Consider the following 14,637-nt stretch of genomic DNA (forward strand, 5'->3'; position numbering starts at 1 on the left):
AATTTCGTCCCGGGACGAACCCTTCCAGACTTGGTAAATATGCGACCGGGGCTAGTTGTATACAGGGGTAAGTTGATACAATGTGTGCTTCAATATGTGGCAACAGATGGAGCTCAGATTTTAGTGGCATGTAAACATCAGTATCGGTCACATTCTCGGAGGGAGCAAGCCACTGGTGACTACTGTCTCCAAAACTACAACCAAAAATCTGTTTTTGGACATCTTGAGTAAGTATTCTGGCCTTTCAAAATATTTTCATAGATCTTGTTGAAGTTAAAGTTCACTAAAGTTGACTTAATTACTTGAAACAGCTGTCCTTTTGCTTTATGATAACAATTTATTTTCCCAAAACTTGACTGAATAACCTAAGTTATGAAGTGAAGTGATATGGTCACCTTGGGGCTTGTTGTTACAAGCTGTAACAACTTGCCCCATAAAGGGATAATTTTATATTCAACTGATATAATTTAATTACAGGGCTATCAAACATGTTTCGGACCTACAAAAGAAAAACAAATCGATCTGATAGTTGTAACACAGATATTTTGGAGTTTTCAGCCAAGCGTGTCATCAATCATAATGACAGGTTACGGAAAGGGGCTGATGATTACAAGGTACATCTAGATCCTTAATGCCCCAATATTTTTGATCACATGAGTGGAGATTTTGGATATTTGACGAGATAAACAGGTGAAGAAGTATGTACGCATGACAGAGGTGATAGTATCTGTCATGGAGGCGTACATTTCTCATTCTTTATCTCAACCTAAACCTTCTAAACCTTGGTTTAACTCAGCCTGCTCTCGTGCTATACATGATAGAGAAGTTGCTCACAAAAGGTACTTGAGTCTTCCATCTCCTGAATCTCACGCACTTTATATCACTGCCCGGAATCATGCCAAGTCTGTTCTTCAACTTGCCAAACACTCCTTCATAAATAGAAAATGTCAAAATCTTTCAAACTCAAACTCCCTCGAGACTTCTGGCATCTAGCCAAAAACATCTCAAATAACGTCACTTCTTCATCTTTCCTTCCTTTATTTCATCCTGATGGCACCACTGCCATCTCTTCTGTCTCTAAAGCTGAACTCTTCTCTCAAACCTTTGCTCACAACTCCACTTTGGATGATTCTGTGCTTGTCCCTTCTTCTCTTCCTCCCTCTGACTATTTCATGTCTGCAATTAAAATTCTTCGTAACGATGTTTTCCATGCCCTCGCTGGCTTTAACCCTCGGAAGGCTTATGGTCCTGATGGGGTCCCTCCTATTGTTCTTAAAAACTGTGCTTCCGTGCTTGCACCTTGCCTGGCCAAACTCTTCCAGCTTTGTCTATCTACTTCTACCTTTCCTTCCTGCTGGAAGTTCGCCTACATTCAGCCTGTTCCTAAAAAGGGTGACCGTTCTAATCACTGAAACTACCGTCCTATAGCTTTAATCTCTTCCTTGTCTAAAGTTTTCCAATCTATCCTGAGTAGGAAGATTCTCAAACAACTGTTACTTCACAATCTTCTGTCTGATCGCCGGTATGGCTTCCGTCAAGGTCGCTCTACTGGTGATCTGGCTTTCCTTACTGAGTCTTGGTCATCCTCTTTTAGAGATTTCGGTAAAACATTTGCTGTTGCGTTAGACATATCAAAAGCTTTTGAAAGAGTCTGGCATAAAGCTTTGATTTCCAAGCTGCCCTCCTACGGCTTCTATCCTTCTCTCTGCAACTTTATCTCAAGTTTCCTTTCCGACCGTTCTATTACTGTTGTGGTAGACGGCCACTGTTCTTCTCCTAAATCTATTAATAGTGGTGTTCCTCAGGGTTCTGTCCTGTCACCCACTCTCTTTCTATTATTCATTAATGAACTTCTTAACCAAACTTCTTGCCCTATCCACTCCTACGCTGATGATACCACCCTACATCTTTCCACGTCCTTTCAGAGACGACCAACCCCTCAGGAAGTCAACAGATCACGAAGGGACGCAACAGAACGCCTGATTTCCGATCTTTCTAAGATTTCCGACTGGGGCAGAGAAAATCTAGTAGTTCTTCATAGAAACACGTACTAACTGTAGTAGGTGTATTCAGGCAGAGGAACACAGAGAAAGCCTTGGAAGGACCCCCGTTCGCGTGCCTGCCTTGGAGACGCCAGCAAGACTGAGGTTAACGGTGGGTTGCCAGGCGTACAATAATCAGAGGTACAATGAATACATATGATACCTTACATTACATATCCACACCTCCCTCCCCCCTCACGCTCGTAGCACTGTCTCGAGCGGAACTCTTTTCCATGAGCCGCTGGGAACGACGTGGGGCAACTGGGGGAGCAAGTAAAGCAGACGGACTTTTCTCGTCTGACCAAGGGACCACAGGGATATGGTGGGGAGGATCATCACCATGGGGCGGCACTGGGCGCAGGAGACGGCGGTTGCGTCGCCAGACACGTCCGCTGGGGAGACGAACATCATATTCCCTGTTCCTGCTGCAGCCCATGACCACACCGACCTTATCCCAGCGGAGAGACACAGGGTCCTGGATGCGGACTGTGGCTCCAATGCACAGCTTGGGGGAGGGGCCTGGCGTGCTGGTCATAGTGAGCCTGCACCTGTTCAGCTCGGGCGGCAGCGCGGCGGTCGCATTCCTCCGTCTTGGTCTGCCAGTCTGCGGAGAAGGACTCTGGGTGGGCAGGGACGCAGGACCGAAGAGGGTGGCCATAGAGGTGTTGCGAAGGGGACCGTCCTGTATAGTTGGGAGAGTTACGCAGCTCCAGGAGACCTCTGGCAAACTCCTCCGTACCAATGTTGCCGGAGGGGGCTGTCTTCAAGATGAGATGCTTCACCGACTTGACAGCCGCCTCAGCATGGCCATTAGACTGGGGATAGTGCGGCGAAGTCACTATGTGGTGAACACCCCAGCGTTCCATGAAGTTCTGGAAGTCTGCACTGGCAAACTGGGGCCCGCCATCAGTTCGGAGACGGAGGGGGACACCCACTTCCCGGAAATAGCGGCAGAACATCTGGATGGTGCGTGTGGCTGTGGTGTCCGCACCACATGGGACGACCACAGGCCATCCCAAGAGTCTGTCCGCAGTGACAAGAAAGGACTTGCCAGCGACTGTGAAGAAGTCTGCAGAGACGGACTCAAAGGGCCTGGATGGGTTGTCGGCTGGAGGACTTGACATGGTTCACAGGCACGAACAGTATTGGCGATGTCGGAGTCAATGCCAGGCCAGAAAACAGTCTGCCTCGCCCGACGGCGAGTGGCTTCCACACCGCGGTGGCTCGTCATGGAGACGAGCAAGGGTGCGGCGGCGGAGAGCTACAGGAACAACGATCCTCTAGCCATAGAGGACAGGCTCCCCATCTGCGTAGAGGTGATCGCGGAGCTTCCAGTAGGGAAGTAGAGAACTGTGGAGCTCGTACCGGTTGGACGGGAAGCCAGATGTCACACAGGCGGGCAAATGGGCATATGACAGGTCTGCCCTTGCTACTGCTCTGAATTCCTGGAGCGTCCGATCGGCGTCATGGTGTGGTGTGTTTTGGTCGGAGCCTTCAGCGTTGGCAGCTACGACACACCTCAGGTGGGCAGTGGCAGCAGGGCACGCCATCTCGTCCTCAGGAGTGGGGTGGCTGACTGGGGCTCTCGAGAGAGTATCTGGGGTGCGTAGCAACTTCCTGGCACGCCATACGACTGTGAAGATGTAGGGCGAGATTTTCTCCTTCAGACGTTGGAGACAGGGATTCTCGATCGCGTCCAAAGTGTAGGCATTCAGGATCGGGACCAGTGGCCGATAGTCCGTCATCAATGTGAAGTGCTGTAGGCCTATGAGATGGAGCCGACACTTGGACATGGCCCATACAACGGCAAGCAGCTCGAGCTCAATGGTGGCGTAGCGCGTCTCAGCGTCAGTGAGCCACATTGAACTAGTCGTGTGCATCCTTGGCCGTGATCTTGCAGGAGAGCGTACCCAATCCCATGAAGGCGGGAGGCATCCGTCTGGAGGACGACTGGTAACGCTGGATCAAAGTGGGCCAGAACAAGCGGCTGGAGAAGCACCATCTTGACATGGTTGAAGGCTTCATCATGGTCCGCTGTCCAAGTAAACGTCCGTTTAGGGCTCAAGAGAGGGCGAAAAAGCTGGGCTGCGGCTGCTATGTCTGGGGTGAACTCTGACAGCTGGTTCACTAGGCCCATAAAGGAGCGGAGGTCAGTCAAGTTCGCGGGCGTAGGAAAGTTCCGGATTGGACTGACGCGGTCTTCGCCTGCAGAGATGCCAGAGGGGGAGAGGTTGTAGCCACAGAATTGGACCTGAGGCTCGGCAACTGAAAACTTGTCCTTGTTGAGGGTGATCCCGTGCTCTCTGCATCTGCTGAGCATCTGATGAATCCTCTGCAAGTGTGTGGGGAAGTCATCATCAAAGAGAAGAATGTCGTCCACCACCTTGACACAATTCTCCAACCCTTGGAGTGCCAAGTCGCCGCGGTGGCAGTAGGCGTCACCAGTAGCTGCGAAGCCCATGGGGCCTCGGCAATGCCTAAACCGGCCGAACGGGGTGATGAAAGTTGTGAGGTGGCGATCCTTCTCGTCAAGTACCAACTGCCAGTACCCACACAGAGCATCTGCTGTCGTGAAGAAGCGGGATGACGGAGTGACTCTGCGGACAGCGGCGTAAGGTGTTGGTGCTGGGTGAGCTGGGCGAGAAACCTGGCTATTGAGCTTTGTGAGGTCCACCGTGATGCGAACTCCCTTGTCCTTAGCCACGACGACCAAGGGGTGACACCAGGCAGACGGCTCATCGCCGGCAGGCTCAATTATCCCTTGACGCACCATGGAGTCCAGCTCATCCTTGACTTGCTGCTGGAATGCGAAGGGATCTGTCGTGGTGTGTGAATGGCGAACGGTGTAGCGCCCTCCTTCAGGTGGATCTGCATGGGCTGTGCGACCATGGGCTTCAGGGAGCCTTCCTCAGATCCTCCTTGGAGAGAAGTACGTCTGAAAACTCACGAAGGAAGTACTCCTTTGCAGCATATGGAGACGTGATGTCAGGAGGGGCCGCTCGCTGCACCGGTTAACATGCTTGACCTTGAGAATCGGCTTCGGGAACTCCGGGAGATGATGGCCAGTTCCTTGCAGTGGCCATAGGAGAGGAGTGGGGTCTGGACGCCATCGTGAACTTGGATCTGGGCGATGCAAGACTTTTGCCCGAGCCGTAAGGTAGCTTGAAAACATCCCAGGGCAGGTGCCATCTCTGAACCGTCCGCCGTCAGCGTGTGCACGGGAGGTAGAGGCTGTAGGCTGTCCTGGGGATTTGAAGAATGCTGAGGTGTCGCTGGCCAATGACTGTGACGTCCGCGCCTGTATCTGGCAGCATTTGGAGGTGGGAAGTGGATCCTCCATGCGTCAGGTGAATACACACAGGTTTAGGAGTCATGGCCTCAGACGCTGGACTGCGAGTCACACTGCGGCAGGAGCTCTTCTTCTGTGACGTAGCGTGAGAGCTGTTCTGGCTGTGAGTCGCATTTGTTGACCTGCAGCACTTCTCGTAATGCCCAGTCTTTTTACAGGCACGACACTGGGTGTCTTTAGCAGGGCACCTGGCAGTCTTTGCCCAATGGCCCTTGCGTCCGCAGCTGCTACAGGTGCTGTCGACAGCAGGGCACTAACCATATGAGTGCCGGCGGGAGCAACACTGGCAGGGTTGGGACACGTCAACAGCTGCAGGCTTCCCTCGCTGTTCCGAAAGCGGTTGCTGAAGAGAGGAGGCGGCCTTGTCACGTCGCTTTTCCCATCTGTAGGCAGAGATGGAGAACAGCTGACATACGAGCGGCAGCAGGTGACCAGGTCCTGGAGAGGGGCACCTGAGTCCATAGAGATGAGGCGTTGAACGAGCTCCTCCTCTCTGATGCCCATGAGCAAAACCATCTTCAGCTGGGTCTCAGCACAAGTCACTGGATCACCGGAGCAAAGGTCAACCTCTTCAGCAAGGTTTTTCAGGCGGACATAGAAATCAGAAAAAGACTCACCCACTGCCTGTTTGCAGCACAGGAGTTCACGGCGGCGGAGAGCCTCGTTACGTTGACTCTTGAAGTGGGATTGCAACACATCGAGGACTTCATCCACGGCTAACAGTGTGTTAGAAGCGATCCCGAGAGTGTGTTCAAGAGTCCTCTGAACCTCCAGGGAAACAGACATCCGTAGCTGGATCAACTGCTTTTCTCTGGGGAGGCGCTGCAGATCAATCATGACTGAGAAATCATGCCACCGGCGACACCATTGCCTGAACATCTGGTAGGTGGTGTCGGCTTGCAGGATGGGCGGACTCTGAGCCACAGGTTTGCCCGTGGGAGGACCTGCTGTAGACGTAGGAGTCGCAGTCACAGTGACGGATGGTGCAGCGGCTGTAACGGCAGGGTGGCAACTGTTGGAACAGCTGTCACGAGAGCCGGCGGGGCGGCGACTGTTGGAGCATCTGTCACGGCAGGCAAGGCAGTGACGGGAGTAGCACCCGCTGCAACAGGTGTAGTCCCCACGAGACCAGTGACTGCAGGCTGATAGGCTGGGGCGAAAGGGCTGAGTGTTGGTAAGGGAACAGGTAAGGGGGCTGGAGACGGCTGGTGTTGGGCTGGCGATGCCTGAACTGACAACAGTTGTAGCGGTGCCATGAAACGCTCGTTGTCATCCCTGCGTCTCGTTTCCTCTGCTTCCCTTCTTGACTCCTCTGCTCGCCGCCTTTCTTGTCTTCTTCGCAAATCAGCTGACAGACGTGATTCCTCCAAGTATTTGATGAGGTGAAGAACGGTACCGTCTTGATGCGCGGGAGGAGACTGGTGGTGTTGAGGCGAGGAGTGGGGCAGGTGGGGGGTGAGTAGCGGCGGGCCCAAGGGTAAGCCACCCGGACTCCCCCGGGGACTGGCTTCGTCGTCTGAAAACTGAACAGTTTCCTGCTGGTGTTCGGTGTCGCTGCACTCGGGAGCGTGGAAGCGGGAGCGACATGATGAACAAGGAGAACCCGTGAACAGACAGTAAGCGTCCCCACAATCAATAGAGAAACCCGTGAACAGCTGGGTTTTATGTAAAGTTAATGCAAGGGAGTGCGCGTGTGTGCGTGTGTGTGGCAGTATCTGGCAACTCGGTCTTCGCTAGTGTGCGTGTCGCACCCAGTGCTTCCATTTTAGGGTAAAATACCCTAAACTAGGATAATTAGACCCTTCTTAAGGTAGTGTTTAGGGTAATGCATAAACTAGGGTAATCTTAGGGTAATCTGCCGCTTTATGGATAGGTGTGCTTGGAATGGTGCCAATCTGGTGGCAGGCTGGTTCTCTTTCATGTTCGATTCATGTACACAATCATCCCCGTGACTTGTATCATCCCTTCACCCTCCCACTCCATCCCCTTTCTCCCCAGTCTCCACTCACCCGTCTACTACGCGTACACGTTTTGAACCTTCGGACGGTTAGATCACAGTTCACACACAGCGTCAGTCACTTGCGAGGACGAGTCCACACAGAGCAGCCACAGTAGTGGCTGTAGTGTTTTGTCATGTGTGTGTGTTTGGGGGTGGGAGGGGGGGCAATATTTAAACTTATGTATGATAAGAGTGCATTAATTAACAATTAATGGGCAACTTCGACAATCTAGGGTAAAACACTCGAATCTAGGATGAAATCGACAAAAATCTAGGGTAAGATTTCATTAACTCATGGAAGCCCTGGTCGCACCCCGAAAGGCAGTTAAGGCACCGCCACCTCAGTTACCCGCTGCGCGCTGGACGAGGAGGATGTGATGCTGCGAGGTCTGTCTCCCGCCAAGGGTGTGGCGTCCCTTGTGAGCGGCGAGGGAAGACTAGAACGCAAAACACTGCACGCAAAGGCACGACACCGCACACACTGTCAAAGCACTGCACACACAACACTAGGCACTGCACGCACTGTCACAAGAGTAACTGAAGCTCCGTAAAACCCAGGAAAGTGCGTGAAGGGGCAGTGGACTCCCTGCTGGCGCGGCGGGAAAACTCGTGATCCTACTCACTGCGCCATGTGGTGTTGGGTAGCTGTCGGGAAAGTACAGCCACGAAGGTGAAGGTTCTTCTTAGAAACACGTACTAACTGTAGTAGGTGTATTCAGGCAGAGGAACACAGAGAAAGCCTTGGAAGGACCCCCCGTACGCGTGCCTGCCTTGGAGACGCCAGCAAGACTGAGGCTTACGGTGGGTTGCCAGGCGTACAATAATCAGAGGTACAATGAATACATATGTTACCTTACATTACATTTCCACAGTATCGAGGCATTTGCTCCCTAATTTTGGCTGACGCTTTTCTACTTTTTAGAGAGCCAGCACTCAAGTGGGTCTTTTTTTATTTTATTTTATTTTTTTTTTGCCCTTGCCGGTCCTCTTCCCTACTTAAAAAAAGAAGATATATATATCTATATCTATCTATCTATCTATCTATCTATCTATCTATCTATCTATCTATATATATATATATATATATATATATATATATATATATATATATATATATATATATATATATATATATATATATATATATATATATATATATATATATATATATATATATATATATATATATATATATATATATATATATATATATATATATATATATATATATATATATATATATATATATATATATATATATATATATATATATATATATATATATATATATATATATATATAAAGAGAGAGAGAGAGAGAGAGAGAGAGAGAGAGAGAGAGAGAGAAGATTCTCTCTCTCTCTCTCTCTCTCTCTCTCTCTCTCTCTCTCTCTCTCTCTCTCTCTCTCTCTCTCTCTCTCTCTCTCTACAACATGTGGAATGTTCTCGGCTTCCCAAGTTATAATATTATGTGTTGAAAACGGAATCAATAAAAATCACACATAGAACATATTGTTTTATTGCAATAGATCAAATTTATGGGAATATGTCGCTATCGTCTCAGATGAGAAAAAAAAATGCAGTTAGTTGATAATCAATGGTGGATTACGTGCATCTCTGGAGCATATGCAATAGAAATGCTCTCCTATATCCAACTGTGTTGCAGTTTAGATGAGTAGAGCTAGTTTTGAGGAATGGGAATGAAGACGTTGTGATTGTAGACCTTGACCATGGTCACCTTTATGTTGGGAACCTCATCGACTATGCGTTCATCAGAAACACGACGATCCAACGGGTAGCCGAAGGGCCTCTTGTCGGGCTGAACGCCGTGGACGCCATAGTGGTGGTATTTATTCATGGTGATGATGTTCTCGTTATTGACATCCTCTTCGGCATCAGTGACAGCCACCAACACTCTAAACTGCACACCTTCCTTGTTACCCTTGGGCAGAAGCAGCCTGTTAGGGATGCCGGTGGCGCTCTCGTACATCTCTAGAGTCTGATGAGACTCAGTCATCTCGACGAGAGTCTTATATGTAGGGACGTCAGGTACAGTGATGGAAGCTTCCGAACTCTTACGGGTGATCTCGTTGTCACCCGGTGTCACTATAAAAGCAACAAAGGAAAATTAGCCGATATAGTAACAAATGGTATACAGGAATACAACATAAATATGAAACATTAAGTATTGAATATTGCTGCCAAAAAAAAAAAAGGTAGAAAAACTTACGAGTCTTCACAAAGAGGTCCATCTCGATGGCAAGCCAGCGTGCCTCGTCAAAGGGGATGATGGCACCATTACCATCCCGGTAGGGCATGGCAAGGATGCGAACGACAGACTTCTTTGGAGAACCATTGTTGTTCTGCACTTTGATCTTGTAAGTAAACTCCTTATGGTTGAGGCGAGGCATTGTGGCATAGATGCCATAGAACTCAGTTTGAGTGGTGTTGTCGTTGAAGGCGTTGATCAGGTCATATTTGTACTCCTCAAAATAGGTTTCAAGGTTGCCTTGTATTTGGATTTCCTCCACAGTTATGCCCTGGAATACGAGTTGCTCCTTGGTGTAAGGAGGAAGGAGTCGATGTGCTCCCTAAAGATGTTGTCTATTCTCTTGTGCAACCTCCAGGCAGCAGGATCACGTGGAAGGGTCTCTAAGTGTGCTAGCACGCCGGGGGGAGTATCGTACTTGTTCTTGGGGTCAGTCTGGTGGTCAAGCAGGGTGTAGGCCAGTGTGGTGAGATTGCCATAGTACTTGCGGTTGGGGCTGTACATAGAGGACTGGATGATGTCTCCCAAGATGTCAATGCCGTGGTCGTTGTCGATGTTGATCTTGTTTCCTTGCTCGTCCTCCACGTAGCCATGAGCGATGGCGTCGTGGATCCGGTCTTCCATGTGGACGACCTCGTGAATTCTGCCAATCCTGTCTACGTCATGGAGATGGATATCGTCATTGCGAACGGGGAAGGGTGGACCGAACTTGTAGGTAGTCTGTGGAGTAAATCCCTCTTTTAGGGGCTCATCGAGCTTCAGTTCCTGGAGAGGAGGCAAGTAATTGGAGATGCGCTCGGCCTCGTAACGGTTAAGGAGCTGGTGGTAGGCGTAGAAGAAGTTCTCTCCCTTCCTGTCAATGTGGTAGCCGTAGGTGTCTTTCCACCAGAATGGATTCTCCAAGTGAATCATCAGGTGGTGAGTACCAACGCCAACATCTTCACGGTAGTAGGCAACTCTCTGTTCGATGTCATTAGGCGTACCAGTGAAGTTATTTTGGAAGATGATGTTGCGAAGCTTCATCTCTTTGGCCTCGTAGGCTTCCTCGATGACCTGAGTCTTGGTGAAGTGGTGTGGCTTGACCTCGTACATGGCTGGTAGAACGACGTGTTGGGTGAGGGTGAGTGCTTGATGGCATGATAGGCAGCATAGATGAATTCTTCCTCATTTACTCGCTCCCTGAAGTAGGCCCCGTTGCTGGCGACACAGTTCCAGTCTTTGCACTGCATGAACACCTCGAAGAGCATGATTGCCTCCTCCAAGTGGCGCTTGTTGGTAGCGACAGCCCAGTGCTTCTTCTCCAGAAGACGGCCATTTGTGAACTCGTCCATGAGGTGACGCACGGCAACTCCTCCATCCTTATACATGGAAACATCTTCCAAAGGATTAAAGGATACTGCTTTTTCCGCCAGATTGTTATCACGGAGAGGTTCGAAGATCTTGTAGAAGGCATAGTTTACATCATGTTGCTTCTGATGGGTGGGGACGCCTGAAGAATAAGAAAAAAGAACCCTCAGTTCAATAAAATAGAAAAGTTGAAAATATATATGAACTACTTTGAACCAAAGAAACTTTGAAATCCCACTTTGATGGGGTTTTCCTTACTTTTCTTTTGTGTACTACTTTACCGTGCACACACACACACACACACACACACACACACACACACACACACACACACACACACACACATTATATATATTTCTCTCTCTCTCTCTCTCTCTCTCTCTCTCTCTCTCTCTCTCTCTCTCTCTCTCTCTCTCTCTCTCTCTCTATATATATATATATATATATAGATAGATAGATAGATAGATATGTATGTATGTATGCATGTATGTATAGATAGATAGATAGATAAATATGCACAATTAGTGATTTCAGTAGATAGACAAGTATCTCACCGTCAGGCTCATCTGACATAAAGTTGGGCCATGCAGATGCGCCGCTGAGGGCCACCAGAGCTAGTACTACCAGAAGCTTCATGCTGGAGCTAGTGCTGCTTCTGATGTTTTGTTACTGCTTTATATATTATAGGATCTCGTGGCCTTCGCCAGATGAAGTGTGCAATCAAAAGATTATCAGGGTTGATAAGGATTCTTTTTTATGTAGTCACTCATTGATTAGTGTTACCACCTGAAATGCTTGTCTTGTTGTGAAGGTATGAAATATAAACATACTGATGGTATATTTATATTAAGAGTGACGAATATATTAGTTGTTTTTTTTTGGCTGTTCTTGAATTAAACTCATGATAACGTTAAATTAAAAGTACGAACGTTTATGATTTTTTTTCTTGGAAATTCAGTTTATGTTTTTCGTGACTTATCTCTATATGTTTATGTTAATGAATATAATTTCCTTGTGTTGAGGCAACATAAAATACCTAGTTTTTGTCTTTGTGATCTACTTTGATTTTCATTTAGTTAACTGGGGCAAGAAATCTGACGATGCTTTGCTTGTATGTTGTCTCGCTTTATTTAATGCTAATGTTTTATGATGATAGTTTTGTGACAAGCCATAACGAGGGTTCGGGTAAGAAGAAAAATTAAACGCACTTACCTGCACATGACTAGTAAGTATATATATATATATATATATATATATATATATATATATATATATATATATATATATATATATATATATATATATATATATATATATATGAGTTAGTGTGTAGGAAACTCAAGAATCACAGGAGTACTTTATTACTCTAACGTTTCGCCTACAAGGCTTCTTCAGAGGAATGAAGCCTTGTAGGCGAAACGTTAGAGTATTAAGGTACTTCTGCGATTCCTGAGTTTCCTACACCATCAACTCACCAACCTGATCTACTTCATGGCATATATATATATATATATATATATATATATATATATATATATATATATATATATATATATATATATATATATATATATATACATTTTTTTCTATTTCTCGTAGGAGAGAGGTCCAGCCAGGGCCAAAAAAAAAAAAAAGGTTAAATAAAAAGACCCCCTCTTCAGTGCTGGCTCTCTACAAAGAGGAAAAATATCAGCCAAAATTAGGGAGGAAATGCCTCGATACGTCCCTCTTAAAAGAAGACAAGTCTTAGGAAATTGGAAATACAGAAACAGGAAGGGAGTTCCACAATTTACCAATGAAAGGTATGAATAATTGAGAGTACTGGTTAACTCCTACGTTAGAGAGTTCGACAGAATAGGGATGAGAGGAAGAAGAAAGCCTTGTGTATTGAGGCCGCAGGAGGAGGGCAGGCATGCAGTTAACAAGATCAGTAGAACAGTTAGCATGAAAATAGCGATTAAAGATAGAAAGAGATGCAACATTTCGGCTGTGAGAAAGAGGCTGAAGACAGTCAGTCAGAGGAGGGGAGTTGATGAGACGAAAAGCTTTTGATTCCTCCTTTTCTAGTAAAACTGTGTGACTGGAACTCTCCCCCCAAGCTAAACATGCGAAGAGTATTCCATACGGGGGCGGTTAAAGCCCATGTACAGAGCCGTTGGAGGGGCGAGAAAAACAGGCGGAGACGGTTCAGAACGCCTAACTTCATAGAAGCTGTTTTAGCAAGAGATGAGATGTGACGTTTCCAGTTAAGATTATGAGTAAAGGACAAACCGAGAATATTCAGTGTAGAAAAGGGAGACAGTTGAGTGTCACTGAAGAAGAGGAGACAGTTGTCTGCAAGATTGTGTCAAGTTAACAGATGGAGGAATTGTGTTTTTGAGGCTTTGAAAACTATTAGATTTTCTCTGCCCTAATCGGAAGAACAGTGGCTGTTAACCACGGCTGCAATAGAACGGTCGGAAAGGAAACTTGAGATAAAGTTGCTGAGGGAAGGATAGAAACCGAAAGAGAGCAGTTTTGAAATAAAAGTTTCACTGAAATCTCTAAAAGAGGATGACGAAGACTCAGTAATGCTTGGGTCACACTACAGCTTTTTTTTTTACTACCACGCCCCCGACGGTCGTAGAAGGGCTGTCACCAGCAGCAATGACGTCAATTTAATGGCTTTTGGCCTATCGTAAGATGTCCTAAGTCAAGTCGTACGTTGACGTAGCGATATTTTACGATATCGTAAGATGTTCTTGTCACACGACTTCGCAGAATCATTACAACAATCGGGCGCTCCATTCAACTGTCGGAAAGAGAGGACTCACGACAAGCAAAGTCATTTCATTGGGCGTACGATGACGTACTATGACGTTTTAGAGAGATACGATATCCTACGTGATGCAAACGACATCGTTCGACATCGACCGAGCCAAAAGCCCTTAAAATACTGAGTTATGACTGGTTTTTGAACATACATCTGTCAGCAACGCACGAAAATCTTGTCGCAAGAATCGGAGTGACGAATGTGACCGTCAATTTGTCAGTCCGCCAGTTCCTCCCGCCAGTGCTGGCAAGTGCAGGGTAATAAGCATGTTTTAGGAGAATTTGAGCATTATCAAGGTATAATTATGTCATCTCAGGGTAATATTGTTTCATCACTGTTAATATTATGGTAACGTTTCTTACATGTACTATCACGGAATTAAACAGCGACTACAAGCCTGATCGAAATAAATGGATTGCTGGCGAAACAAGTGGAGCATTTTCTCAAAACTGTGAAGGTTTTAATTTCTCTCTCTCTCTCTCTCTCTCTCTCTCTCTCTCTCTCTCTCTCTCTCTCTCTCTCTCTCTCTCTCTCTCTCTCTCTCTCTCTCTCTTTCCAGAGTTGTTTTAGTGGTAGTTAGTCAACAGGTCATTAATGTTGATTTTTTTTTATCTATATTAGCAAAATGAAACAAAATAACATAAAAAATGGAATAAATTTTTTCAAATGAGGTCACATCGAGTTGGGCTTGTGACCTGAGTATTGAGATTTGCTCTCTCTCTCTCTCTCTCTCTCTCGGTCGTGTGTGTGTGTGTGTCAGTGTCAGTCAGTCAGTCAGTCAGTCTGTCTGTCTGTCTGTCTCTCTCTCTCTCTCTCTCTC

The 14,637-nt window shown here is 47.0% G+C and overlaps 2 protein-coding genes and 1 pseudogene across 2 annotated transcripts in view; 1 reads left to right on the forward strand and 2 right to left on the reverse strand.

Moving 5' to 3' along the window:
• Nucleotides 1–14,637, forward strand: part of LOC123516771 (putative nuclease HARBI1) — a 50,623-nt gene that overhangs the window by 12,257 nt on the left and 23,729 nt on the right. The gene's annotated exons all lie outside the window — the stretch shown is intronic.
• LOC123516773 lies at nt 1,993–3,603 on the reverse strand. The gene has a single exon (XM_045276413.1). The coding sequence runs from the start codon at nt 3,164–3,166 to the stop codon at nt 2,492–2,494; it is 675 nt and encodes a 224-aa protein (XP_045132348.1). The 5' UTR covers nt 3,167–3,603; the 3' UTR covers nt 1,993–2,491.
• On the reverse strand, nt 8,893–11,687 carry LOC123516770 (annotated as a pseudogene).

This window comes from Portunus trituberculatus, chromosome 41 (genome assembly GCF_017591435.1).
Source record: "Portunus trituberculatus isolate SZX2019 chromosome 41, ASM1759143v1, whole genome shotgun sequence".
Lineage (NCBI taxonomy): Eukaryota > Metazoa > Arthropoda > Malacostraca > Decapoda > Portunidae > Portunus > Portunus trituberculatus.

Bases quoted from the DNA above. Each gene is read 5' to 3' on its own strand.
- LOC123516773 (XM_045276413.1), bottom strand. From the start codon at position 3,166: ATGTCAAGTCCTCCAGCCGACAACCCATCCAGGCCCTTTGAGTCCGTC.